At 39.1% G+C, this 26,971-nt stretch overlaps 1 protein-coding gene across 1 annotated transcript in view; it reads right to left on the bottom strand.

The window, feature by feature from the left end:
* RNF115 (ring finger protein 115) overlaps positions 1-26,971 on the bottom strand; it is a 90,177-nt gene that overhangs the window by 20,783 nt on the left and 42,423 nt on the right. Inside the window, exon 5 of the mRNA XM_077753341.1 lies at positions 19,197-19,408. Coding sequence (XP_077609467.1) covers positions 19,197-19,408 — 212 coding nt within the window. The remainder of the gene's footprint in view (positions 1-19,196; positions 19,409-26,971) is intronic.

The raw sequence follows: 26,971 nt of genomic DNA on the forward strand, positions 1-26,971 counted from the left end.
TAGGGAAACACAGAATTCTTAAAAAAAAAAAAAAAAACTGGGAAGATTACAGGATACTGTTAGATTTGTTTATATTTTTGAACATATATAATCCTGCCAAATACAAATATCATCACTTTTGCGATATTCCAACTTCAATATTTAACTGGCTTTATAACCTAAGGTGATTTACTGAACCTCTCTGTGCCTCAGTTTCTACTGTAAAATGGAGACTCAAAGTCACTTCTCCATGGGGTTATAGTGAAGAGTAAACAAAAAAATACCTGTATGAACTCAGACTACCATCTCTACAAACTCTTGGAAGTAATTACTACTACTGCATGTATTACATATACCTCTTAGAAACATAATTATAATTATCCACTAATTCCACACAAATACACTTACTATCCACTATAAAACAGACTCTACCCTAAAAGCTGGGAACAGAGATGAATAAAACACCACCCTAGACCATTAACCCCAGAAGTATCTAAAAAGGTTATAAGAGATCTATTTGGTCCCACAAAAGATGCCAGGTCCAGACCGAACTAGAGGTAACTTTTAGCAAACCTTTAAGTAACAGTTAATTCCTGTTATTTAAACTATTCGTAAGCACACGAAAACAGCAAAGTTTTCCAGGTCATTTTAGCAAACTAACAAAATCTTGATACCAACCTGTAATAAAGAGAACACACACAAAAAATTACCACCACCCCCATGAACAGATGCAGAAATTTTTTAAAAAGGAACAAATTAACTCCAATAATGTATTAAGAGATTAATGCTTCTTGACAAAGTGGCTTTTATTCAAAGCTTGCAGTGTAAGTTCAACATCAGAAAATCTATTAGTTAATAAAATGCATTAGTTGTTTAAAGGTGAATACTATAAAGTCACTTTGATAAAATCACAAAGGGTATTTGATAACAATTACCAGTCATTCCTAATTAAAAGCCCCTAATAAGTTAGGAATAAGGGCACCTGGGTGGCTTAGTCGGTTGAGCGTCCGACTTTTGCTTAGGTCATGATCTCGCAGTTCGTGGGTTCGAGCCCCGCGTCGGGCTCTGTGCTGACTGCCAGCTCAGAGCCTGGAGCCTGTTTCAGTCTGTGACTCCCTCTCTCTCTGACCCTCCCCTGCTCATGCTGTCTCTCTCTCTCTCCTAGAAATAAATAAAACATTAAAAAAGAAATTAAAAAAATAAATAAATAAGTTAGGAATAAAATAAACCTTTCTTAATCTGGCAGTCATATGTGAAGAACCGAGGTACATATGCTTAACAAATAAACATGCACTCCTAGTGAAGTCAGGAATTAGAACAAGGATGTCTACTATTAGATAACTTTGTTGTGATAACATAGCCAATGCAAAAGATAAAAAATAATGAGGCATAAATAGGGGGGAAACACAGTATCTGTAGATGATACAACCACAAATCTAGAAAACTCAAGGAAATAAAATGAACACTATTACACTTAATAAGAGAATTCAATTAAATACAAAGGGGATGGGTAACTAAAAGCTTTCCAGCAATAATCAGTTAAAGGGGTGCCTGGGTGGCTCAGTCAGTTAAGTGTCCACCCCTTGATTTTGGCTCAGGTCTCAATGGTTATGGGATCGAGGCCTGCGTCGGGCTCAGCACTGAGTGTGGAGCCTGTTTGGAACTCTCTCTCTCTCCCTGTCCTTCTGCCCCACTCGTGCTCTCTTTCTAAAAGAAAAAAAGAAAAAAAAAAAAGCTAAAAGAGGGGAGCCAGAGTGGCTCAGTTGGTCAAGTGACTGACTCTTGATTTCAGCTCAGGTCATCATCTCACAGTTGTGGGATCGAGGCCTGCGTGGGGCTCAGCACTGAGTGTGGGGTCTGCTTGGGATTCTCAGTCTCCCTCTCTCTGCCCCTCCCCAGTTCGCACACACTCTGATACACTCTCCCTCCCTCAAAATAAATAAACTTTAAAAAATAATTTTAAAAAAGTTAAAAGAAAGTATAAAACTTTGCTGAATGACATCACAACAGAACCAAATAAATTGAAACCTGAGCTGCAGACCTAGATGAGAAGTTTTAAAATTATAAAAACTACCAACTGTCCCCAAGTTAATATATAAATCCAATGCACTTCCAATCAAAATACCAGCGGGATGGGAGAGGGGGTAGAGATTGACAGAATGCACCTAAAGTCCATTTGAAAGGGTAAATGTAAGAAAAGCATCAGGACATTTTTGGAAAAGGACAATAATGAAGTGGACTTTCACCAGTAGATATCAAATCATACTATAAAATTATAAAAAGTAAACCAGTAAGGTACAAGCAAAGGAACATAAAGATCAACAGACCCTAACAGACAATCCAAAGACAGGTGAGTATGAAAATGTATACACAATAAAGGAACCATTTTAAATCAGATGGATGATCCAATAAATTACGCTGCAAATAACTAGATACTCATATGGGGGGGAGGAATAGATCCTTAATTCAAAATAATGAACAAGAATAATGCCCCTACCCACTAGAGGTGTGGGCACAAAACCCAAGTTGAGATAAGTGCCCTTGTCTCACAAGTGTCACCTGCAAGGTGACAGATGGACATATCCTCTGGGATAAATGCTCTAATGTTCTTGTAAACGTGGAGCTACCAGCAGCCATCTTTCATTTTAAATGGAGACAGCTATCCAATAATGATGCCAACACAAGAAAGCAGAAGACAAAGGAGACAGATGGCTTAACTGACTAACCACGGAGATCCATTTACGGACTGTAATTCACATCAGGAGTTCTCAACGTCGCCCTTACGTAGTGATTTAGAAATCCAAGGAGACAGTTTTGCTAGTTACAGTAAGCGGGGAGGCAGCATTCATATGTAGTAGACAGGAACCTTGCAAGAGCTAATCACCTTGCAAGAAATGGGAGGGTGGCCAGGTCCAACAAACAATCGTCCTCCAACATGCAGACTCTTTGAATGTCCTGCCTGAACATTCCCTTGGGGAAAAACTGCCGACAATTTACGGAGCCCAAACTCAACTCCATTCTATACATAATGTATTTCACACTTGGTTTTAAAATATACTGAATTTTCAAGGAATGCAACTATTGTGAAAAGCAAGGAAAAACTATACACTCCCCCCTCCCAGAATTTTCCCAAGCACTCTTCACCATTTAAAAAAACCTTAACACTTTAGGAGAGGAGTTAAGATGGTAGCGGAGTAGGGGGACCCTAAGCTTGCCTTGTCCCTTGAACACAGGTAAGTATCAAATCATTCTGATACCCAAGAACTCGATTTGAGGACTGAGAGAGCAAAACTGCACAACTAGTAGGAGACAAAATAGTCACACTGTAGAAGGCAGGAGCTGCAGAGAGTTGATTTGGGAGGGAAAATAACTGCAGGTTCTGGGAAGGGGAAGGAGCCCTGATCACAGAGAGGGGCAAGAGAGAGAAAGAGTGAGAGCATGCACAGGGGACTACACAAGAAAAACTCTTCCCCAAAACCAATGGCTGGGAATAGGAAAGGGGCTGACTACCACAAGTTATTCTAAGCAATGGAGCACAAAGTCTGAAGTTTTAGATGTCTCTGCCATTGTCAGGGTCATGCCTGGTGGGCTTAGGGGTACTTCTATGGGGATGGAGGGTGGAGACCCGGGAGAGGGCAGCATGGTCTGAGAACCCCCTGGGTTCCATGGAAAGAAACAGCTTTCCTGCTTGGAGGGCACTGGGAGTGGCAGCTCAGCCTTTCCAGGGACAAAAAGAACTGGTAGCATCAGCATGCTGCCCTGTTCCTTAGCACAGGAACCAAGACATGGGCTTTGTGCTTTACTTTACCATAAACTCTGAACCACCACACAGTTATGTAACCACTTTCCTGGGACAAACCATCAAATGCCAAAAACACTAAGGCCCTCTCCCAGATGATCAGTGAGGGTCTGTGACTGGTGGGTCCCTAAAATTTGGAGTTTGGAGTTTTGAAAAACAGTCACATGTCTGAAATAAAACACTAGAGAACTGTGCCACCTTGCAGGCCAACTCCTCGATCACAGGCAGGGTAAAAGTAGGTTTCTGGCAGAAGCTGGGGACATAGGAGAGGTGGTTGTTTGCTCTTCTGGGAGGGTTTCCTGAAGAGTGGTGGGAACAAACTCCCCACTCCAGGGAGGAGACAGCAGGGCAATGACATTCCCCTCCATATTGCCCAGCAACTCATGGACTTCAGTGAACAAAACAGCCCACCCAGTGGACGTCATACCGCTTACACCAAGCCCCCTCCCCACCCCTGGCCCTTGGAGGTACATACTCTTCCCTAGGGCAAATCTTCCTGGTTATCAGGGCAGAAGGCCCCACACCCAGAAGACCAGCAAAAACCCCTCGTGTGCACCATGTCTACTGATCAGAGAGTGCTGCAAAGCTTCAGCTCTAGGGGAAATAGGATCTAGCTTCCTTTTTTTTTTTTTTTGGATCTCTTCTTAAAAGAGCCATTACTCATAGGAGCAGAAATACAACAGGCTTTCACACAAAACACTCACACAAATGGTGATCCAGACAGGGTGGAGGAATTCATCCCAAAAGAAAGAACAGGAAGAAGTGATGGCCAGGGCTTTAATCAATACAGATACAAGTAAGACATCTGAACCAGAATTTAAAACAATTTAATAAGGATACTAGTTGGTCTTGAGAAAAGCATAGAAGACACTAGAGAATCCCTTAGTGCAGAGATGAAACAACTAAAACTAGTCAGTCAAAATAAAGTGCTATAACCAAGATGCAAAACTGAATGGATGCAATGACAACAAGGATGACAAAGCAGAGGAACAAATCAGTAATACAGAAGACAAAATTATCGAAAATACTGAAGCTGAAAAGAAGATGGAAGAAAGGTATTGTTTCATGAATGTAGACTTTAGGGAATTCAGCAACTCTTTAAGGTGTAGTAACATTTGTATCATAGAAGTCCCAGAAGAAGAAATGGAAAAAGAAGCAAAAGATTTATTTGAGCAAATCATAGCTAAAAACTTCCCTAATCTGGGAAAGGAAACAAATATTGAAATCCAAGAAGCACTGAGAACTCCCATTAAATTCAACAAAAGCCAGCCATTCCTAAGACATGTGATAGTCAGATTCACAAAATACTCAGAATAGGAAAGAATCCTGAAAGCAGCAAGGGGGGAAAAAGTCCTTAACCTACAAGGGAAGACAGATCAGGTTCACAGCAGACCTATCCACAGAAACTTGGAAGGCCAGAAGGGAGGGGCAGGACATAATGAACATGCTGAATGGGAAAAATATGCAGCCAAGAATATATTATCCAGCAAGGGTGTTACTCAGAATAGATGGAGAGATAAACAGTTTCCCAGACAAACAAAACCTAGAGGATTTCATGAACACTAAACCAGCCCTGCAAGAAATACTAAAAGGGAATCCTTGAGTGGGGAAAAAAAAGACCAAAAGCAATTAAGACTAGAAAGGAACAGAGAACAGCACCAGATACACCAACTTTACATGTAACACAGCGGCACTAAATTCATATCTCCCAATAACCACTCTGAATATAAATGGACTAAATGCTCCATCCAAAGACATAGAGTATTACAAGAGATTAAACACACACATACACACACACACACACACACTCAAGATCCATCTATATGCTGCCTACAAGAGACTCCTTTTGAACCTAAAGACATCTGCAGATTGTGAGGGGATGGAGAACCATCTATCATGCTAATAAATGACAAAAGAAAGCCAGAGTGACTATGCTTTTATCACACAAACTAGATTTTAAACCAAAGACTAACAAGAAATGAAGAAGGGCATTATATCACAATTAAGCAGTCTATCCCTCAAGAAGATCTAACAATTGTAAATATTTATGCCCCCAAGTTGAAGCACTCAAATATAAAAATCAATTAATAACAAACATAAAGAAAACAACTGATGATAACACAATAAGAGCAGGGCACTTTGACACCCCACTTACAGCAATGGACAGATCATCTAAGCAGATCAATAAGGAAACAATGGCTTTGAATGACACACTGGACCAGATGGGTTTAACAGATATATTCAGAACATTTTATCCTGAAGCAGCTGAATACACATTCTTTTCAAGTGCACATGGAACATTCTCCAGAATAGATCACATCCTGGGTCACATATTAGTCCTGAACAAGTACAAAAAGACTGAGATTATACCATGCATATTTTCAGAACGTAACACTATTGAAACCTGAAGTTAACTCCAAGAAAATTTACAAAACCTAACCTTACACCTTAAGGAGCTAGAAAACGAAGAGCAAATAGGCCTAAAGCCAGCAGAAGAAGAGAAAAGAGAAATAATAAAGATTAGAGAAGAAATAAACAATATAGGCAAAAAAACCAGTAGAACAAATCAATGAAACTAAGAGCTGGTTCTCTGAAAGAATTAATAAAATTGATAAGCCCTGGGGCGCCTGAGTGGCTTAGTCGGTTAAGCGTCCGACTTTCGCTTAGGTCATGATCTCGCGGTTCGTGGGTTCGAGCCCCACGTCGGGCNGCAGGAAGAAATAGAAAATTTGAACCAGATAAGAAACTGAACAGGTCATCAAAAGTCTCCCAACAAACAAAAGTCCAGGGCCAGATGGCTTCCCAAGGGAATTCTACCATTTAAAGAGTGGATACCTATTCTTCTTAAATGGTTCCAAAAAATAGAAATGGAAGGAAAACTTTCAAACTTATTCTCCAAGGCCAGCATTACCTTGGCTCCAGAACCAGACAAAAACCCAAAAAAGAGAATTATAGGCCAATATTCCTGATGAACATGGATGCAAAAATTCACAAGACACTAGAAAATCAAATCCAACCACATTAAAGAATTATTCACCATGATCAAGTGGGATTTATTCCTGAGCTGCAAATCTGGTTCAATATTTGAAAATCAATTAACGTGATATACTACATTAATAAAAGAAAGGATAAGAACTGTATGATCCTTAGGAGCACCTGGGTGGCTCAGTCAGAAAAGCGTCCAACTTTGGCTCAGGTCATGATCTTGCAGATCTGTGGGTTCAAGACCCACATAGGGCTGGCTCTGTGCCCACAGCTCCGAACCTGGAGCCTGCTTTGGAGTCTATGTCTCCCTCTCTCTCTGCCCCTCAATGGCTCCTGCTCTCTCTTGCTCTCTCCAAAATAAATAAACATTTAAAAAAAAGTTAAAAAAAAAAAAAAGAACCTTATGATCCTTGCAACAGATGCAGAAAAAGTATCCATAAAAAAAAAAAAACCCTCAACAATGTAAGGATAGATGGAACATACTTCAACATCATAAAAGCCATATTCAAAAGACCCACAGCTACTATCATCCTCCATGGGGAATAACTGAAGACCTCTTCCTTTATGGTCAGGAATAAAACAGGGATGTCTACTCTCACCATTACTATTTAACACAATACTGGAAGTTTTAGCCTCAGCAATGACACAACAAAAAGAAATAAAAGGCATCCAAATCAGCAAGGAAGAAGTCAAACTTTCACTATTTGCAGACGACATGCTACTCTATGTAGAAGACCCAAAAGACTCCACCAAAAAATTGCTAGAACTAATACATCAATTCAGCAAAGTCACAGGATATAAAATCAATGTACAGAAATCTGTTGCATTTTTATACATCAATAATGAAGCAGCAAAAAAAAGAAATCAAGGAACTGATCCCATTTATAACTGCACCAAAAACTTTAAGCTACCTAGGAGTAAACCTAACCAAAGAAGTAAAAGATCTGTACTCTAAAAACTATAGAACACTTATGAAGGAAATTGAAGAAGAAACAAAGAAACAGGGGAAAACTCCATGCTCATAGACTGGAAGAACAAACATTGTTAAAATGTCTATACTACCCAAAGTAATCTACACATTTAATGCAATCCCTATCAAAACACCACCAGCATTTTTCACAGAGCTAGAACATGCTAAAATTTGTACAGAACCAAAAAAGATCCCGAATAAGCTAAATCAATCCTAAGAAAGAAAAGCAAAGCTAGAGGCATCACGATTCTGGACTTCAAGCTATTATTACAAAGCTGTAGTCATCAAGACAGTATGGTGCTGCCACAAACGCAGACACACAGATCAATGAAACACAACAGAAAACCCAGAAATGGACCCACAATTATACGGTCAACTCATCTTGAACAAAGCAGAAAAGAATAACCAATTAAAAAAAAAAAGACAGTCTCTTCAACAAATGACGGTGGGAAAACTGGACAGCAACATGCAAGAAAATGACATTGGATCACTTTCCTACATCATAAACAAAAATAAATTCAAAGTGGATGAAAGACCTAAATGTGAGACAGGAAACCATCACAGTCCTCGAGGAGGACACAGGTAGCAATCTCTGACCTCAGCCGGAGCAAATTCTTATTAGAAACATCGCTAGAGGCAAAGGAAACAAAAGCAAAAATGAACTACTGGGACTTCAACAAGATAAAACACCACTACACAGCAAAATCTATAAAGAACTTCTCAAACTCAATACCCAATAAACAAATGATCCAGTGAAGAAATGGGCAGAAGACATGAATAGACATTTTTCCAAAAAAGATATCCAGATGGCTAATAGATACATGAAAAGATGCTCAATGTCACTCATTATTAGGGAAATACAAACCAAAACCACAAGATACCACCTTACACTTGTCAAAATGGCTAAAATTAACAACACAGGAAACAACAGATGTTGGCGAGGATGCAGAGAAAGGGGAACCCTCTTACATTGTTGGTGGGAATGCAAACTGGTATAGCCACTCTGGAAAACAGTATGGAAGTTCCTCAAAAAATTAAAAATAGAACTACCCTACGATCCAGCAATTGCATTACTAGGTATTTATCTAAAGGATACAAAAATACAGATCTGGTGTTATGCTGAGCGAAATAAGTCAGGCAGAGAAGGACAAATATCATATGTTTGCACGTATAGGAGGATTAGGAGGAACTTGACGGAGGAACAAGGGGGAGAAGAAGGGCGGAAATGGTGGAGGAAAGGGAGAGAGGCAAACCATGAGACTCTTGAATGCTGACAAAAACTGAGGACTGATGTATGTGCGGGGGAGGGGGGGATGGGCATGGAGGAGGACACTTGTGGGGATGAGCACTGAGTGTTATGTGGAAACTAATTTGACAATAAACTATTTGTAAAAAAATAAAAAATAAAAAATAAAAAAAGTTGAATTTCAGACAGAAAAAAAAAAAATACAGATCTGAAGGGGTGCATGCATCCACACGTTTATAGCAGCATTATCAAAAATAGCCAAGCTATGGAAGGAGCCTAAGTGCCCATCGACTGATGAATGGATAAAGTAGCACATACATACAATGGAATAGTACTCAGCCATCAAAATAAATAAATAAATAAATAAATAAACAAACCTTGCCATTTGCAACAACATGGATAGAGCTAGAGTGTATCATGCTAAGTGAAATAAGTCAGTCAGAGAAAGACAAATACTGTATGATTTCACTCATGTGGAATTTAGGAAACAAAACAGATGAACAAATGGGAAGGGGAAAAAGCCATAAGAGACTCATAATGACAGATAACTGAGGGCTGGTAGAGGAAGGTGGGTATGGGGTAGGTTAAATGGGTGATGGGTATTACAGAGGGCACTTGTTATGATTAGCACTGGGTATTTTATGTAAGCGATGAATCAGGAAATTCTATTCCTGAAACCAGTATTATATGTTAACTAACTAGAATTTAAATAAAAATTTGGAAAACAAAAAGAACATTTATATTGATTATGTATTGAAATATTCTTAATGTTACATATTATTTTTAAAAAAGAAAAGAAAACCTTAACACCAAATCAGTCGTTCTTGTGGTAGATGAGAGATCAATAATATAACACGTTTATATCATTTGCATTTCTGTCACTTTTTTTTTTAAGTTTAATAGACATTCCTTTAGTTGAACAATCTCTGTACAGAATCAAAACAAACGGTTTAAGATTTCTTTTGGAAATCTTAATTTGGAAAGCAATATAAGTCTCAAGAGGTTTTATGAGCCTGCTTCATGTTTTCTGCAAATCATTTAACCCTTTTGAGACTCCAGAAGAAAATAGGAGAAAAATTGGTTCAAGAAAAGAGCAACTAGACTTTTAAGTCAAACTATCTACTCTGAAGTCAGCAAATCCAGAACTGGTTTGGGACAATTCCTCTTCTGCTTTTCCTACATGCTCAAATTCACCCTGTGAAACAGTAGCCTAGTCTCCTGGAAGGCACGATGCAAAGAGCACAACTGATGGACTACCACGTTTGTGGAATGGGAAGTATTTTGAGGGTAGTTTAATGAGGAAATAACTGCAGACAACACAGAAGGTTAGACTGGAAACATGAAATTTGTATTGACACATACGACTTTTCTCAGTGGGCTTATGGGAGTGGATAAAGTGTGTTGACCAAAGATGACCTATAAGACTCACTGGACTAAGTAATGATTTACTTTTAAACAGGACATCCATGTTTTCTCCTAAGATGGCTGGATGGTTCATAATGGTTACAAATTAGCATTACAACTATTTAAAATTTTGATCAAAGCTGACTTTAATTTTCTCTCCCTATATATTTAAAAGGTATCTATCTCATGGGCCACTTGCCTCCCAGCCCTAACACTGATTACTAGCTTACATACCTTCTCATTTATATAACGTTCAATTCCATCAGTTTCAACAGACACCAGTGTAAATACCACTACTAACTATTTTGCATGGAATTCAGGATTCCACAGATCCCATGGAGTCATGGGATTGAACCAAAAACCTTCACCTTTTAAGTGCATTTCAAGAGCACTGTGGAGACCAAGACAAGTTTATTCACCAGGTTAACCAAGATTTGGTTTTTTGGGTGGTTTTTTTTTTTGTTTGTTTGAGAGAGAGAGAAAGCACAAGATGGGGACGGAGACGGACAGAGAAAGGGAGAGACAGAATCCCAAGCAGGATCTGTGCTTTCAGCACAGAGCCCAACGCGAGGCTTGAACTCACAATCCATGAGATCATGACCTGAGCTAAGATCAAGAGTCCGATGCTCAACTGACTGAGCCACGCAGACGCCTCAGTTTGTTTCATTTTTTTTTGAAATTTTCTTTCTTCCTTTTTTATAGTTTATTTTTGAGACAAAGAGAGGCAGAGCATGAGCAGGGGAGGGGTAGAGAGAGAGGGAGACGCAGAATCTGAAACCGGCTCCAGGCTCTGAGCTGCCAGCAAAGAACCTGACGCGGGGCTCGAACCCACAAACCGCAAGATCATGACCTGAGCCGAAGTCGGAAGCTTAACCAACTGAGCCACCCAGGTGCCCCAGGATTTGTTTCATTGTTAAGAGAACTCTCTTGCAACAGGTTTATTCAATTCTCCTAAAAATGGTGGCATTCTCTTAAACTCCTCTCGTTTCAGAAGCAGCAGTTACATAAATGAAGTACTGGACTAAATCCAAAAATGGGGGCTCTAGTCAACCTTCATTGTTTTTCTGCATCTGATCATGACCAAAGGTTAGGATATCCTCCTCCCATCCTACACACTGCCAAACAAAATACAATTTTAAAAGTCTGTCCTTGCCAAACTCCAAAACAAAACCAAAAACAAAGCCAAAAAACCAAAGACAAAGCCCCCAGCCCCTTGGCAGTAAGCCTCCAGACTGTTCCGTCACCCCAGAAAGCTGCAGGTTTCAGCACATGCATCAACTATACATGGCAAGTCTCCACACTCTTCTTTAAAAGGTTTATTTTATACCCATTATACCACCCAGCATTTTAAACACTGACACAACTCCCTAATACGATAAGCAAAGATAAAAGTATTTATCTTATTAGAAACACAAGAGACCATCACTTATAGTCTTCAGACATTATCGCACTTCAACTTTTATAATGTGCAATACATTCATGAAACAATCTGCAGACAGTGAGTTTTAACAAAGAACACTTTTTAAAATGTGTTATTTGTATGTATTATGAGATGATCACCACAACAAATCTCATTCACATCCATACCATACATAGAATTTCTCTTTCTTGTGATAAGAACTTTTAAGATCTACTATCTTTGGAACTTCCAAATATGTATCACAGTATTATTAACTATAGCCACTCTGCTGTACACTACAACCCCACCTTATCTATTTTATAACTGGAAGTCGGTACCTCTTCACCCCCACTTCACCCATTTTGCTCACCTCCTATGCCTCATCCCCATCCCGCACCTTGCCCTGACAACCACTAATCTGTTCTCTGCATCTATAAGTTTGTTTGGGGGATTTTTTAAAAGATTTCACATATAGGGGCACCTGGGTGGCTCAGTCGGTTAAGCATCCGACTTCAACTCAGGTCATGATCTCACGGTTTGTGGGGTCAAGCCCCACATCGGGCTCTGTGCTGGCAGCTAGCTCAGAGCATGGAGCCTGCTTCGGATTCCGTGTCTCCCTCTCTCTCTGACCCTCCCTGTTCACGCTGCCTCTCTCTCTCAGAAATAAATAAAACATTTTAAAAAAAAGTTTTTTTTTTAAAGATTCCATATATAAACGAGATCATATATTTGTCTTTTTCTGTCTGACTTATTTCATTTATCATAATGCCCTCAAGGTCCACCCACATTGCTACAAATGGCAAGATTTTATTCTTGTAATGGCTGAATAATATTCCATTACATATCTATACCATGTTTCCTTTATATCCATTCGATTTTTTTTTTAATTTTTTTAATGTTTTCATTTATTTCTGAGAGAGAGAAAGCATGAGCNGAGCGCACAAGTAGCAGAGAGGGGCAAAGGGAGAAAGAGAATCTTAAGCAGGCTCCATGCTCAGTGCAGAGCCCAATGCAGGACTTGATCCCACCACCCTGGGATCATGACCTGAGCCCAAATCAAGAGTCAGATGCTCAACCAACTCAGCCACCCAGGCACCCCAATCCATTCATCTACTGATGGGCGCTCAGGTTGTTTTCATGTCTTAGCTATTGTAAATAATGCTGCAATAAACATGGGGTGCACGTGTGTGTGCGTGCATATATCTTTTCAAATTAGTGTTTCATTTTCATCAGATAAATAACCAGAAATGGAACTGCTGGATCAAATGGAAGTTCTATTTTTAATTTCTTGGAGGAACCTCCATACTGCCTTTCATACCAGCCTCACCAATTTATATTCCCAACAGCAGTGCACACGGGTTCCCTCTCTTTTCTCCACACTCTCACCAACACTTGTGACTTCTTGTCTTTATGGTAACAGCCATTCTAATAGGTGTGAGGTGACATCTCACTGGGACTTTGATTTGCATCTCCCTGCTGATTACTGATGCTGAACATCTTCTCATGTACCTGTTGGACATCTGTGTGTCTTTCTGGGAAAAATGTCTATTCAGATTCCCTGCCCATTTTTAATCGTATTATTTGGAGGTTTAAATCGGATTATTTGTGAGGTGTATCAGTTCTTTTTATATTGGATATTAACCCCTTATAAGATAACATTGCTTCAGTTTTAATACATTTACTTTAAAGGTTACTTTCCACTAATGGCAAAATGTTTTTCCATCTACATATTTAGTCAATAATGTTTACATGGGTAATAACATGAAGCTTCTTTTCACAGTATGTCTAAATACGGTAAAAAGCAGGTGGGTTTCTTAAATGAAAACTTTAAATGATGATAACGATAGGGGAAAAAAATCAACAAGACAAGAATTAAATGACTAAAATACCGAAAACACACTGACTGAGAGCCAAAAATCACTGAGTTCATGACACTCACCCTGCATTGAGGGGAGGGAGTGCTGACGGTTAACATGGTTTACAAAAATAAGATCAAAACCCTCAGAAGATTGTTAAAACATTAACGTAAAATAAATGTTAACCCTATGCTATAATTACTCTGAAATAACATGGTACTTTTTCTATTAGCTAATAAAATAGCTAATTAGGGGCACCTGGCTGGCTCAGTCAGCAGCGCATGCAATGCTCCATCTCAGGGTCAGGAGTTCAAACCCCACATTGGACACAGAACCTACTTAAAAAAAAAAAAAAGAGCTGATTAGCAGACACTGGCTGTCTGACCCCAAATCTATTCTCGATACCCTTCTCCCTTGCCACCTTCTACTACAAAGGATTCAAAAGCTAAATCCATGCTCTCCCAGTTTTCTTCACAGCTGGGGATGGGGAGCATGTGACAAAGTGCCCAGTGAGTAGAATTTTTTTGGCAAGGGATATAGAGGTGGGAGTGGGACAGTAGAAAAGATTCTCCTTTCCTTAAAATAAAGAAACAAATAAGCTGATCCCTTTTCCCTTTCTTCTTTCCCTAGGCTGTAAGCCAGTAAACATAACAGAAAGATCAAGAGAATCCGAGATCCAACCCTAACATGGTTAAGATACTGAACCATCCTACTGCCACCCAGCTACAGACATCTTGTTACGTGTTAAAAAAAAAAAAAAAAAAAATCTTGTTTAAGCCATCGTTAAGTCAGGTTATATGCCACTAAGGTAATATGATTATCTGTAAAGGACACATAAGAAAAGGAAGCTTACATCTTTCTCCCTCTCTTCCATTAGTTAAAGGAACAATGTGATAATAGAGTAGACCACAATTTCCAATGGAATTAAGAAACAAAGCAACCAAGGAGGGCTGAATCAAGCCTAATCAGTTCACACTCATATGTTATTAATCTGGCAAGGAATTTTTGAGCAAAAGATATCAAAAATCTGATCCCTACCTATTTTAACTGAACATGGCCCAGCTCCAGGGCTCTGCGAGAAGAATGTATATAGCTGAGTGCCTGAAAAATTCTAGGCATTTAATAAATGTCAGTTAGCTTCTCCTCTCTCAGTTTACAGACAAAATATAAGGCTGCCCAAGGGCATTCATATAGTGTTTTTAAGTATTCACACAGCCAAAAGGACAAATTAGAATAAGTCTCCCCATTCCTATTTAGCAACTAAAAAAATCTCCTTGAAAGAACTTTATTTCCATTACAGGCACCCCAATAGAAGCCGTGCTCATCCAGTAGGCCAGGTATTATCAGCTAATAATCAGAGAAACACAGCTGATCACTTGACTCTGACACTCCAACTCTCTTATTAATTTACAGAACAAGGATGGCTGCCTCCAATGCTTAGATCCAATTACTCTGGAGAAACTGGCATCAAAATGAAAAATAAATAAATATAAAATCCATGAGTCCATGCTAAAATAAACAAGTACACTGATGACAGGGCAAGGGAAAGAAAAAAGTTTTTTACAGTAGATATCTGTAGGAGGAATCACAGAAATAGAAAAATCACTATTTTATAGCCATTATAGTAATAATTCAGGCAAGAATCATCAACAGATTTTAATATCATTAAGTTTTAAAATATTAGGAAGTAGATACTCATTTAATATCCAAGTATCACTCCAAATTATTAATTACAAAAGAAAAGGGTAAATTTTTCTTTATAAGAAAAACTTGGCAGACACCGCCTTAGCCAAACAGTCAAACTTAACATTACCCAGGACAGGACAAGTAGCATCATGTGCCTCCTCTGCTGGGATACACTGAGAAGGATACATCATTTATTTGTATTCTTGTCCAGATATTTAATCTGAACAAAGAAATACTCAGACAAATGCAAATGAATGGACATCCTGCGGGGCGGGTAGACAACAACTAAACTTGACTCAAAACTAAGGAAGGTCAGGGGCACCTGGGTGGTTCAGTCAGTTAAGCATCTGACTTCAGCTCAGGTCATGATCTCGCAGTTCATGGGTTCGAGCCCATACTGCATTCTGTACTGACAGCTCAGAGCCTGGAGCCTGCTTCAGATTCTGTGTCTCCCTCTCTCTCTGCCCTCCCCGGTTTGCACTCTCTCTCTCAAAAATAAATGAACATTAAAGAAAAAAAGAAAGAAAGATAGTAAAGGTATTTCTGCCAGAGAAAACAGATTAAACAAGCATAAGGAAGCTAGAAACAGCATGGTGTATGTAGGGATTGTAAGTTTTATACTGGCAGAATAAAAGAAAAGCAGGAAGTGACAGGAAACAAGGCTATGGGAGCTGGGAGAGTCCAAAAACATAGAGGACCTTGTATGTGAAGTTATGAACACTATGAGAATGGATGTTATACAGGGAAGTGATACTGGTCTGAAAATGTAGGTAGATGACCCTGCAAGGGTAGTACAGGAGTACTCTGAAGGAGGAGAGGCAGGAGGCTAATGCAATAGTGTAGGCAAGTAAGAAAAGATGTGGATGTGAACTACAGGGGAAATGGTTATACAAAACAGGACTTGAGAGGGGCGCCTGGGTGGCTTAGTCAGTTAAGCGTCCGACTTTCACTTAGGTCACGATCTCACNGTTAATGTCTCAGTTTCTAAACTGGGTAGAGAGTGCTACTTCCAACCAAAATCAGATAAAGAAAAAGGATCAGGTTTGGAAGAAAAGAATTTAGCTTCCATCTCAGTGAGGTTGGAGTATCTATAGAACATTCAGATGGAAATGCTAATAAGAGGTTATATATCCAAGTCTTAAACTAGGGGGAAAACAGAAATAAAGATCTGAGAGTCTTTAGTATACAGGTAATTATTAGAATTGTGAGAGAACCTAAGAATGGCCAGAGAGCTTATAGAGCCATGGTTCTCAACCAGGGACAATTTTGCTCCCTCAAGGGACATTTGGCAATTTCTGAAGACATTTCTAGTTGTTATAAATAAATGGAGGGATGGGGGTGGTGGTTACTACATGTAGCAGGCAGAAGCCAGGAGAGTCCCCACACAACAAAGAATTATGTACCCCAAAATGTCAGTAAGTCCTAAAGCTAAGAACCCTGTTGCAGACTAGAGAAAATCAGAATAAAGAAAACACCTTGGGAAAACAAAATATTTAGGAAGTATCCACAAGAAGGAAATGTCTGAGAAGAGGTAAATCAAGAAAACTTACTGTCATGGAAGTCAGAGTAGAGAATTTCAAGACGGGGGAAAATGTTGAATTCAGTAAATTAGACCCATACAATGAAGATTTCGCAGTTCCCACTGGGTCTGCAGCTAGAAGGTCACCAGAGACCTTTGTGATAGGAGGGCCAAATTATAGCAGCATAGGAATAATGAGAGATGAGAAAGTACACAAAATAAATGCAGACTCCTCTTAGGAAATTTTATTGAACAAGAAAGGAAATAAGATTGGGCAGTAATTTAGCTACTTGGTTCTCAACTCTGGCTACAATCAGAATAACCTCAGAGGTTTCAAAAATTACCAATGCCTGGATCTCACTCAGAATGCTTACATCAGAATCCCTGGGGACAGGGACCAGGCATCAGTGTTTTTTAAAACATCCACAGGGACACTAATGTACAGCCAGTGTTGAAAACCATGGTGCTGAAGTGGGGGAGGAGAGGTAGCAAAGGGGAAAAGGGGAGCAAAGAGAAGAAAATGGATGAAATGAAATCTCAGGAAGAAATAGGCACAGAATAAGTCAGGAACATGGGCTGATGGATGGAGTTACTTTGAAAACAAAGAAAGGATACCTCATCTCAGGAGACTGGAAGGAGAAATAAATATTAAGTGCAGACAATGGACACAGGGTTTTTGGGAGTTTAAGTCTAAGGCCTCGATTTTCAAAATGAAGAACACCAGTCAGCTGCTGACAACTGGCCTACCAGATAGGAAATCTGGGGTGAGATGTGGCAAAAGATCAAATGATTTCCTGAGGGGCATGCAAATTAAAAGACTAATCAAAAGCACTGACGGTCTAACGGAGATTAACTCTACTCTGCCAGTTGCAGGGCATCAGTGGGCACACCTAACGATTCTCCTCCAGCATACTCAGCCGTCCCCCCAGGGGAGCAAGGAAAAGCAGACCACAGCACGGGTCCAAAGTTGGCAGTTCAGTGGGTAGGAGACAAAAATGCATAGGAGGTAAAATTTGAGAAGAACTGTGGCTGAGTTCAACAACGCGATCCACACTAGGGAGAGCAAGTAATCTATATGCAGTAAGGCACAGATTTACCTCTGAGCACCATAAACTCTCACAATGGTCTCAGATCTTTTGATCTTTTGTCCTAGACAATCTCATTGGTAGATTTCCTGTATCTTATTACTGTCCTAAGAAGAAATGTGTACAACTAATTTTGAAATTTAAAAGACATACTATGAACTAATGGACAAACAGATGGATAGATATGTGATAAGTACAGTAAAATATTAGTAATAAAATCTAGGTGTATGTATGTGTGAGGGATAGGCTCTAGAACAGTATTGTCCAACAGGACTTGCTGACACAATGGAAATGTTCTATAATCCGTGCTGTAAAATATGGTCACTACTGGCTATCTGTAGCTGCTGAGCCCTTGAAATGTGGCTACCGTGACTGAAGAACTTTGAGTTTTATTAACTTTTAATTAATTTAAATTGATATAATCATTTGTGGCTAGTGACTGCCATGCAGCATTAGATTTATATATCTCTGGGTTCAAGTAATCCTGGATCTACCACTGACCCAGGTTATTTTATTTATCTGAGTCTCAGTTTATTCTTACATAAATCGAGAATAGTAATAGCACCTACTAATCCATGGAGATTAAGTAAGAGAAGCAGATAAAGCACTGAGCACAATCCTATGCACATGGCAAACATTTACAAAATCTGTTGATTATTCCTACATGAGATCAAGGGCCAGCACCTGTTTTGCTCCCCACTGTTTCTCCAGTGTCTAATTTTAGCACATGTGCTGCCAAAGTGAGCCCTCCAGTGTCTAATACACTAGACAAGACTCTCCATTTATCCCTAGGAAGTTTCATATTAAGTCTATTGCTCCAGCTTGCTGAGGTCTTTTAGAATCCTAATGTCATCCAATACACTGGATATCTCTTTCTGTATCTTCTGAAATTTTCATAAACCAATGTATCACCTATATATTAATCTGAGACATAATAATAAAATTAACCACCGACTTTCGCTTAGGTCATGATCTCGCGGTTCGAGGGTTCGAGCCCCGCGTCGGGCTCTGTGCTGACTGCCAGCTCANTAAAATTAACCAGAGACCTATATCATTAGTTTCATCATCCTTTAGTTTATCATCACTCATTAACTGGTAGCAGTTGAGTACAGACATTCAAGTTAACTTCACCTTCATTCTTTCTATGTATATCCATCTTGTCTATAAAGGTAAGAAGTAGAAGAACCTTATAAGGATTAGATTATGTCAATACATCCTTCATTGAAACTACCTTTAAAGAGAACTCAAAGAAAAAAGCACTCACTCACCCTTCAATAGCTGGGGATCTATCAGGACGAGTACTTCCCCGTGATCTGTATCTTCGAGTCATTGGCAGCCGGGGAGGCCGACTTGGTCCCCAGAAGTCAGTATGAGTTTGGTGACCCCTTTCATTGGCTCTATTATCTTGGTCCAGTGGATTGCTACTTAGAAATGGTCTAAAATCTGGGAAAAACATCGTGTGGTCCAAATGCTCCCAGAGCTAGTAAAAAACAGAAATAAAGAACACATTACTCACTGCAAAATCACAGGAAAGAGAAAATGGTAAGAATAAATACTGAAAAAAGAGAGGAATAATTTTTTTTTTTTACAAATAGTTTATTGTCAAGTTGGTTTTCACATAATACCCAGTGCTCATCTCCACAAGTGCCCTCCACCATGCCCATCTCTCCCCTCCCCCCCCCATACCCATCAGTCCTCAGTTTGTTCTCTGCATTGAAGAGTAAGAGAGGAATAATTTTTAACACTCTGAAATTAAGCAGCTCCAAACTAAAGAAGTATATGTTGGGGCGCCTGGGTGGCTCAGTCAGTTAAGCGTTAGACTCTTGATCTAGGCTTAAGGGTCATGAGCTCATGGTTCATGGGATCGAGCCCTGCATCAGGCTCTGCGCAGACAATGCAGGGCCTGCTTGGGATTCTCTCTTTCTCCCCCTCTTTCTGCCCCTCCCCCACTCACATGCATGCTTGCTCGCTCGCTCTCAGTCAAAATAAATAAATAAACTTCAAAAAATTAAAGTATACATTTTCTCCATTCTATGGAGGAGAAAAGAGATAGCTTTCAAATGGATGCATGGAGGGTGGGGCTTATATACTGAGAAACTTAATTTCCTTCACATAGAAAGCAAACCAAACACTAGACGCCTTCCTTAACACTAAGCTCATATTCACATGCCGCTGACCAGTTTCCCTTCTGAAGTAAAAACGCGAGCCAGAGATGATCATGGACTCTGTCCTAAGCATAATCAACCATATGGGCCTATGTTGTATTCTTGTGTTCTATCACAAATGACATCCGCATTTCTACTATATAAAAACCTAAGACTTAATGGATATATTTACACACACTTGTAAAAAAGCATCATCACCACAGAGTGGAGACAGAGGTCTGTAAGATACTTCTCTGATCTAGAAGCTGCATCAGAAAGGGGTGCTGTCGAGGCTGTGACAGAGCAGAGCAGAATGTCTGTGAGACCATTCTGCTGTTCATACTTCTATTTTATCACTAAAAGGTTGCTGTTGGCGGTATGGGGAGAGGACCGGGGGCTCAGGCTGTGGGTTTATTGGGTGTGGCAAAGGAATTATTCAACAAAGAGTGAACGGAAAAAACAAACCACCACTAAAATAATTTGAATTCTGTTTACCTGTACACGGACACACTTTAAGAGTTCCATAGAACAACACTACTTATTTCACTCTATCCAATCAAGTACACAACCATGGTCACATCCTGCCTTTTTGTTTTGTTTCAAAGTTTTAGATCAAACAGAAATACTTATTATTTAATGTATATATAATAACAGGGACACAAAACTGCTCGGCACATGACCTTAGGTCTTAAAATCCTCACAGCCCCTCATCTCCAGACTGATAATTTCTTCCAGAGACTCAAGGTAACAACAGCCACGTCTAGAAGCACTCAGAGAAAGGGTCCGCAGCATAGCTGCCTGTGAGAGCTGAGCTCATTCCAGTCCCAACTGTAGTCTCAACCTAACATCCTCAATTCTTGGAATTAAGCAATTCTTGTTTAGATTTGTCAGTAATGTTATTTTTTGCTATTCTTTCCAGTTTGCATTTTGCTTCTTGATTTTCAAAGATGTTTCTTTCCTTTTTAATTTAAAACTACACAAAGTTATAACAATACAAATGCAGGATATAAAATACAAAGTGCAATACAGTCTCCATTTAGCCATGACCAGTTCCTACCCCTAATTCTTCACTCCTACCCAGTGGTTAATTTGGGGCTTAGAATTCCAATCTTTAAATATCTGTGTACACACACAAACACACACACACACTCATTCAACAAAAGTTTGGTTAGCATGTACTCTGTCCCAAACACTTTCTGGGAACTGTTAAGATACAGAAATGAATAGGGGCGCCTGGGTGGCTCAGTCGGTTAAGCGTCCGACTTGAGCTCAGGTCATGATCTCACAGTTTGTGTGTTCGAGCCCCGTGTCGGGCTCTGTGCTGATAGCTCAGAGCCTGGAGCCTGCTTTGGATGCTGTATCTCCCTCTCTCTGACCCTCCCCTGCTCATGCTGCCTCTCTCTCTCTCTCTCTCTCTCTCAGAAATAAATAAATCATTAAAAAAATTTTAAAAAAAAGATACAGAAATGAATAAAATTTTTTAAAGAAAAAAAAAAAAAACTCAGCCCTAACGGATTTCATTTTTAAGTGGAAAAAGACACTATCCTTCCCACCAAAGGAAGACAAACTGCAAATGTTACATGAGGGATAAAAGCCACGGAGGGAACAAAAGGCTCACGCTGACTCAGAACACACAAAATCACATCATTCTTTTCAACAGTAGCATAGCACGGATGTTTGTATTTTATCTAGTCTGCGACATTTATACTATGATTTCTAGTATTTGCTACATCTAAAATAACATGAGGTATAAGAAAATAAAATATAAACCCGTGTAACCATCTTAGTTCACATCACTATGGCCACCGAAACCCTGCCCCAACCTCCAGTGTTAACTACTACCCATAATTTTTTATCATCCGCTTTTCTTTACAGTTTCACTAGAAATGTATATATCCCTAACAAAATGTGCCTTATGGTTTATGAAAGTGCCTTACGAAAGCACTTGCTTTCTCAGCTGCACATGTTGGTGCATTCATTTTCACACACAATTTATACCACGCTTTTAAAAAAATTTTTTATATTTATTTCTGAGAGAGAGAGAAAGAGAGAGAACGAGTGCAGGGGAGGGTCAGAGAGAGAGGAAGATACAGAATCTGAAGCAGGCTCCAGGCTCTAAGGTAGCATTCAGCACAGAGCCCGATGCGGGGCTCAAACCCACAAACCGCGAGATCATGACCTGAGCCGAAGTCAGACACTTAACTGACTGAGCCACCCAGGCGCCCCTATACCACAGTTTTAAAAATCTTTTCTCCTCTCAATAAACATCTGGACTGTTTCCAGGCTTCTGCTATTACAAACAGCCATTGTGAACATCCATGTAGGTGTCTTCTTTCCATTAGTGGTCTGTACAACTTTACACGGTCTACACATCTTTAACTTCACAAGGCAATGTCAAATTGTCTTCCAAAGTAGTTGTGCCAATTCACACATCCACCAAGAGTTTCCACTACACCAAATCCTGGCAAGCAGTAGATATCACAGGGCTTTTTTCTTTTTAGTTTTTACCAATCTGCTAGGTAGAAAATGGTACCTTATTGTAGAGTTTTTGTTTCTGGTGTGTAAGAATAAAGAGGAGGGTTTGTTTAAAATATATGTTCTTTGGCCCTACTCCAGAAAGTAAATTCAATAGGTCTGCAGTGAGCCTGACTCCCTTTAGCATTTCTTGTATAGAAGGTCTATTAGCGATGAACTCCCTGAAATGTTGTTTATCTGAGAGTGTCTTAATTTCGCCTTCATTCTTTTTAAAATTTATTTATTTTTGAGTGAGAGTGTGCGTGCGTGCACACAAGTGATTGAGGGACAGAGAGAGAGGGCGAGAGAAAGAATCCCATGAGGGGCAGAGAGAGAGAGAGAGAGAGGGAGGGAGGGAGAGACAGTGCACAGCCCAGTGCCCGAGCTCACTTGATGGGGGGCTCAAACTCAAGAACCGAACCATGCGATAGTGACTTGAGCCAAAGTCGACGCTCAACTGACTGAGCCACCCAGGCGCCCCTCTCTCCTTTATTCTTAAAGGATACCTTTGCCAGATTTTGAATTCTTGGTTGGCAGTTTTTTCATTCAGTACTTTAAAATGTTATCACCTCCTTCTAGCCTTTAATATTAACCCAACCTTGAATTCTTAGGATGAATACAGTACTTTGCTGGATTCTATTCTGGGGTTTTCTCCATCCATGTTTAAGTAAATTCGCCTCTGATTTTCCTGTTATGTACTATCCTTGTCTGGCTTTTGCTATCAGATTATCCTAGCCCCATAAAATGTAGTAGGAAGCAGTCTTTCCTTCTTATGGACACTCTGTAGCACAGAAGTAAAATTACTGAGTATAAGTATTTTAAATTTTGTTAGATAGTACCAAACTACCCTCCAAAGGGTTATACCAATTTATACTCCTACCAGAGTACTAGAACTTACATTCTCCTAATACTCTTGCCAATACTATTTTTAAATAACTTTTTAAAAATTCTAATGTCCAATCTGATAAGCAAAAACGTAAGTAAGATTTCTCTAAATACTAATGAGATAAAGCACCTTTTCATTTTAACTGCCATTTGTACTTCTTATCATATCAGATTTACTTCCCTTTGCTTTCCAGCGACAGCCCCCCTCTGGTAAAGATCACTTGTTTCTAGTCTGAAAAGCAGTTTACAACACAGTTTTCCTTGAATCCAAATTCCAAGGTAAATGGAACACTTAAATATCCAAAAGTGCACTTGCCTCTAGTAAGTGAAAAGTATGACCCCTCCATGTTCTCCATCATCCAGCGCACATAAACTATGGGAAATGCACAGTTCCTGTACTATACGAGTAAAGTTCCATAAAGTTTGCTCACAGAAAAGAACTCTGAAAACGATCATTATAATTAATGTACAAACTAAGTATGCAGGCTCCACTGGCTGAATGTCCAACTCTTGGTTTTGGCTCAGGGCATGATCCTAGGCTGTGGGATCGAGCCTCCTGTTGAGCTCTATGCTGAGCATGGGGCCTGCTTGAGATTCTTTCTCTCTCTCTCTCTCTCTGCCCCCACCCCTACTCAAGCACGCACTCTCTCCCTCTCTCAAATAATAATAATAATAATAAAACTAAATACATGAAAATTTGACTGGAAGAAAAATCAAGCACCAAGACCATACTATCAATAATATGCATAGATAATTATATACAAATTGTTACCACATCTAACACATATAAAAATTCTTAAGGAACCCAAGTTCAGAAGCAGCTTCAACATCAGCATGAGGCATTTTGCCACCTTTCTGGAAACCACAAATTTAGTGCAAACAAATAATAACAGCGCACCCTGACCACAGAACACAGCATAAAAAAATGCATTACACAAATGTATGTATGCCAGATCAACACTACAGATAAGAACAGCTTCAGGTCATCTGCCTCTGAGCAGACAAGCGTAAGAGAAAAAACACAGCTTGTATACAAAACTGGGTATTCAGAACATGGTTTTACATAAGTAAAACCAAAGAACACTATTATAAAGTTTGAGTGAAACATTTAAAAGAATCACAGAGACCGTTTATTTGACAAGTTTTGCTTGAAAAACTGAAATGTTCTGAATGGAGGTAAAAAGACAGTGTTTCTGAAAATATATGGACTGAAATATTTATATACTTCAATATAAAAAAACAGGATGGGGCTCAGTCCGTTGAACATCCAATTTTGGCTCAGGTCATGATCTCACGGTTCATGAGTTCTGGCCCCAAGCAGGGCTTGCTGCTGTCAGCGCAGAGCCTGCTCACTTCCTCTGTCCCCCTCTCTCTCTGTGCCTCCCCCACCTGTACTTTCTCTCTTAAAAATAAACAAGAAACAAAAAACAAACAAACAAAAACCCCAGAATGGACAGTACTTTCCATTTAGCACAATTGGCTATATGCTAACCATGATCACATCAGCACCTCTTAAAATATTATGGTCTGTTCCTCAAAAGTCAAAGAGTTACCATATGACCCAGAAATTTCACTCCTAGTTATACACTAAGAAAACTGAAAAACATATGTTCACACAAAAATTTGTACACAAATATTCACTATTCATAACAGTTAAATACTGTAAACAACCAAATGCCCACCAACTGATGAGTGAATAAACAAAATATAATAGTTTTGCCATACAATTGAAGTATTATGCAGCCATAAAAAAAGAATTAAAAAAAATAAAGTACCAATACATACTACTACATGGATGAACCTTGAAAACATTGTAAGTGAAAGAAACCAGTCACAAAAGTCACATAATGTATGATTTATATAAAATGTCCCAAACAAGCAAATACACAGAAGAAATAAATTGGTGGCTGCCTAGGGCTGAGAGAACTGGGAAGAAAAAAGGAGTGACTATTGATGGGTACAGGGTTACTTTGTGAGGTGATAAAAAAAGTTCTAGAATTAGTGGGGATGGTTGAATACTATGAATATACTAAAACCACTGAATTGTACACTCTAATAAGGTAAGTTACATGGAATGTGAATTATATATTAAAAAACACTGGTCTCACAGCGATAAATCAATTGAGAGTACAATTTTGAAAAAGTGCCCAGGCAACTTTATGAAAATATTAAATCAACATAAGGAACACAACCATCACCTCCAAATGTATTCTAGTGCCTCTAGGTAATTAACCCCTTCCTCCTACCCCTCCCTAGCCCAAAGTAACATCTGATCTTTCTGTAGTTTGCATTCTCCACAATTTTTGATTTTCTGGAATTTCATTTAAAGGGGATATTGTGCGTACTCTGGCTTTACTCAATTATTTTGACATTTGTCCATATTTTTACATGTATCAATGGTTTATGCTTAGTAGTATTTCATAATACGAGCACCACAATTTGTCTACCCATCTCCCTGTTGATGGACATTTGGACTGCTTCTAATTTTTAGCTACAAGAAATAGTCACTATGAATATCTTTATACATATTTATATATGCAGATAGATATTTTTTCTAAAAATAGCTAGTGTGTTTTCTAAAGTGACTGTACCATTTTTATATCAACTTCAGTTGTTCCACAGCCTCTCCAACAGTTAGTATGGGGAGTCTTTCAAATTTTAGCCATACTGATAGTTGTGCAGTGGTATTTCACTGTGGTTTTAACTTGTATTTCCAAAATGATTAATGATGTTAAGCATTCTTCTGCATGTTTATTTGCCATATGTACATCGTTTTTGGTGAAGCAGAAAATCTTTTGCCATTTTCAAAAAATGGGTTGTTTTCTTATTATGTCATTTTAAGAGTTCTTTATATAGTCTGGATAGAAGTCCTTTATGAAATAAATAATCTGAAAATGTTTTCTCCCAGAAAACATTTGTCCTTGTATTCTTATGAAGAGAAGTTTTTAATTTTGATGAAGTCCAATTTATGGGTCATACTTTTCTTTTATGGATCATACTTTTGGGGTCATATCTAAACAATCTTTGCATATCCCAAGGTCATAAAGATTTTCTCCTGTGTCTTCATTTTCAAGTTATCAAAAGTTTTACATTTAGGTCCATTATCCATCTTGAGCTAATTTCTGTACATGCTTTAAAGTATGTATCTAGAGGTGCCTGGGTGGCTCAGCCAGTTAAGCCTCTGACTCTTGATCTCGGCTCAGGTCACGAAATCACAGTTCTTGAGTTCAAGCCCCGCATCAGGCTCTGTACTAATGACATGGAGCCTGCTTGTAATTCTGTCTCTCCTTCTCTCTGCCCTTTCCCCACTTATGTGCTCTCTCTCAAAATAAATGAACTTTATTTAATGAAGTATGTATCTAAGCCCATATTTGTGTTATTCAAATGTTTCAGTACCATTTATTCATTTATTTATTTTTATTTTTTATTTGAGAGAGAAAAAGAGCATGAATGGGGGAGAGGGGAATTGGAGAGAGAGGGAGAGGAAGATAGGGGGGGGG

The sequence above is a fragment of the Crocuta crocuta genome, unplaced genomic scaffold (genome assembly GCF_008692635.1).
Source record: "Crocuta crocuta isolate KB4526 unplaced genomic scaffold, BGI_CrCroc_1.0 scaffold620, whole genome shotgun sequence".
Taxonomy (NCBI): domain Eukaryota; kingdom Metazoa; phylum Chordata; class Mammalia; order Carnivora; family Hyaenidae; genus Crocuta; species Crocuta crocuta.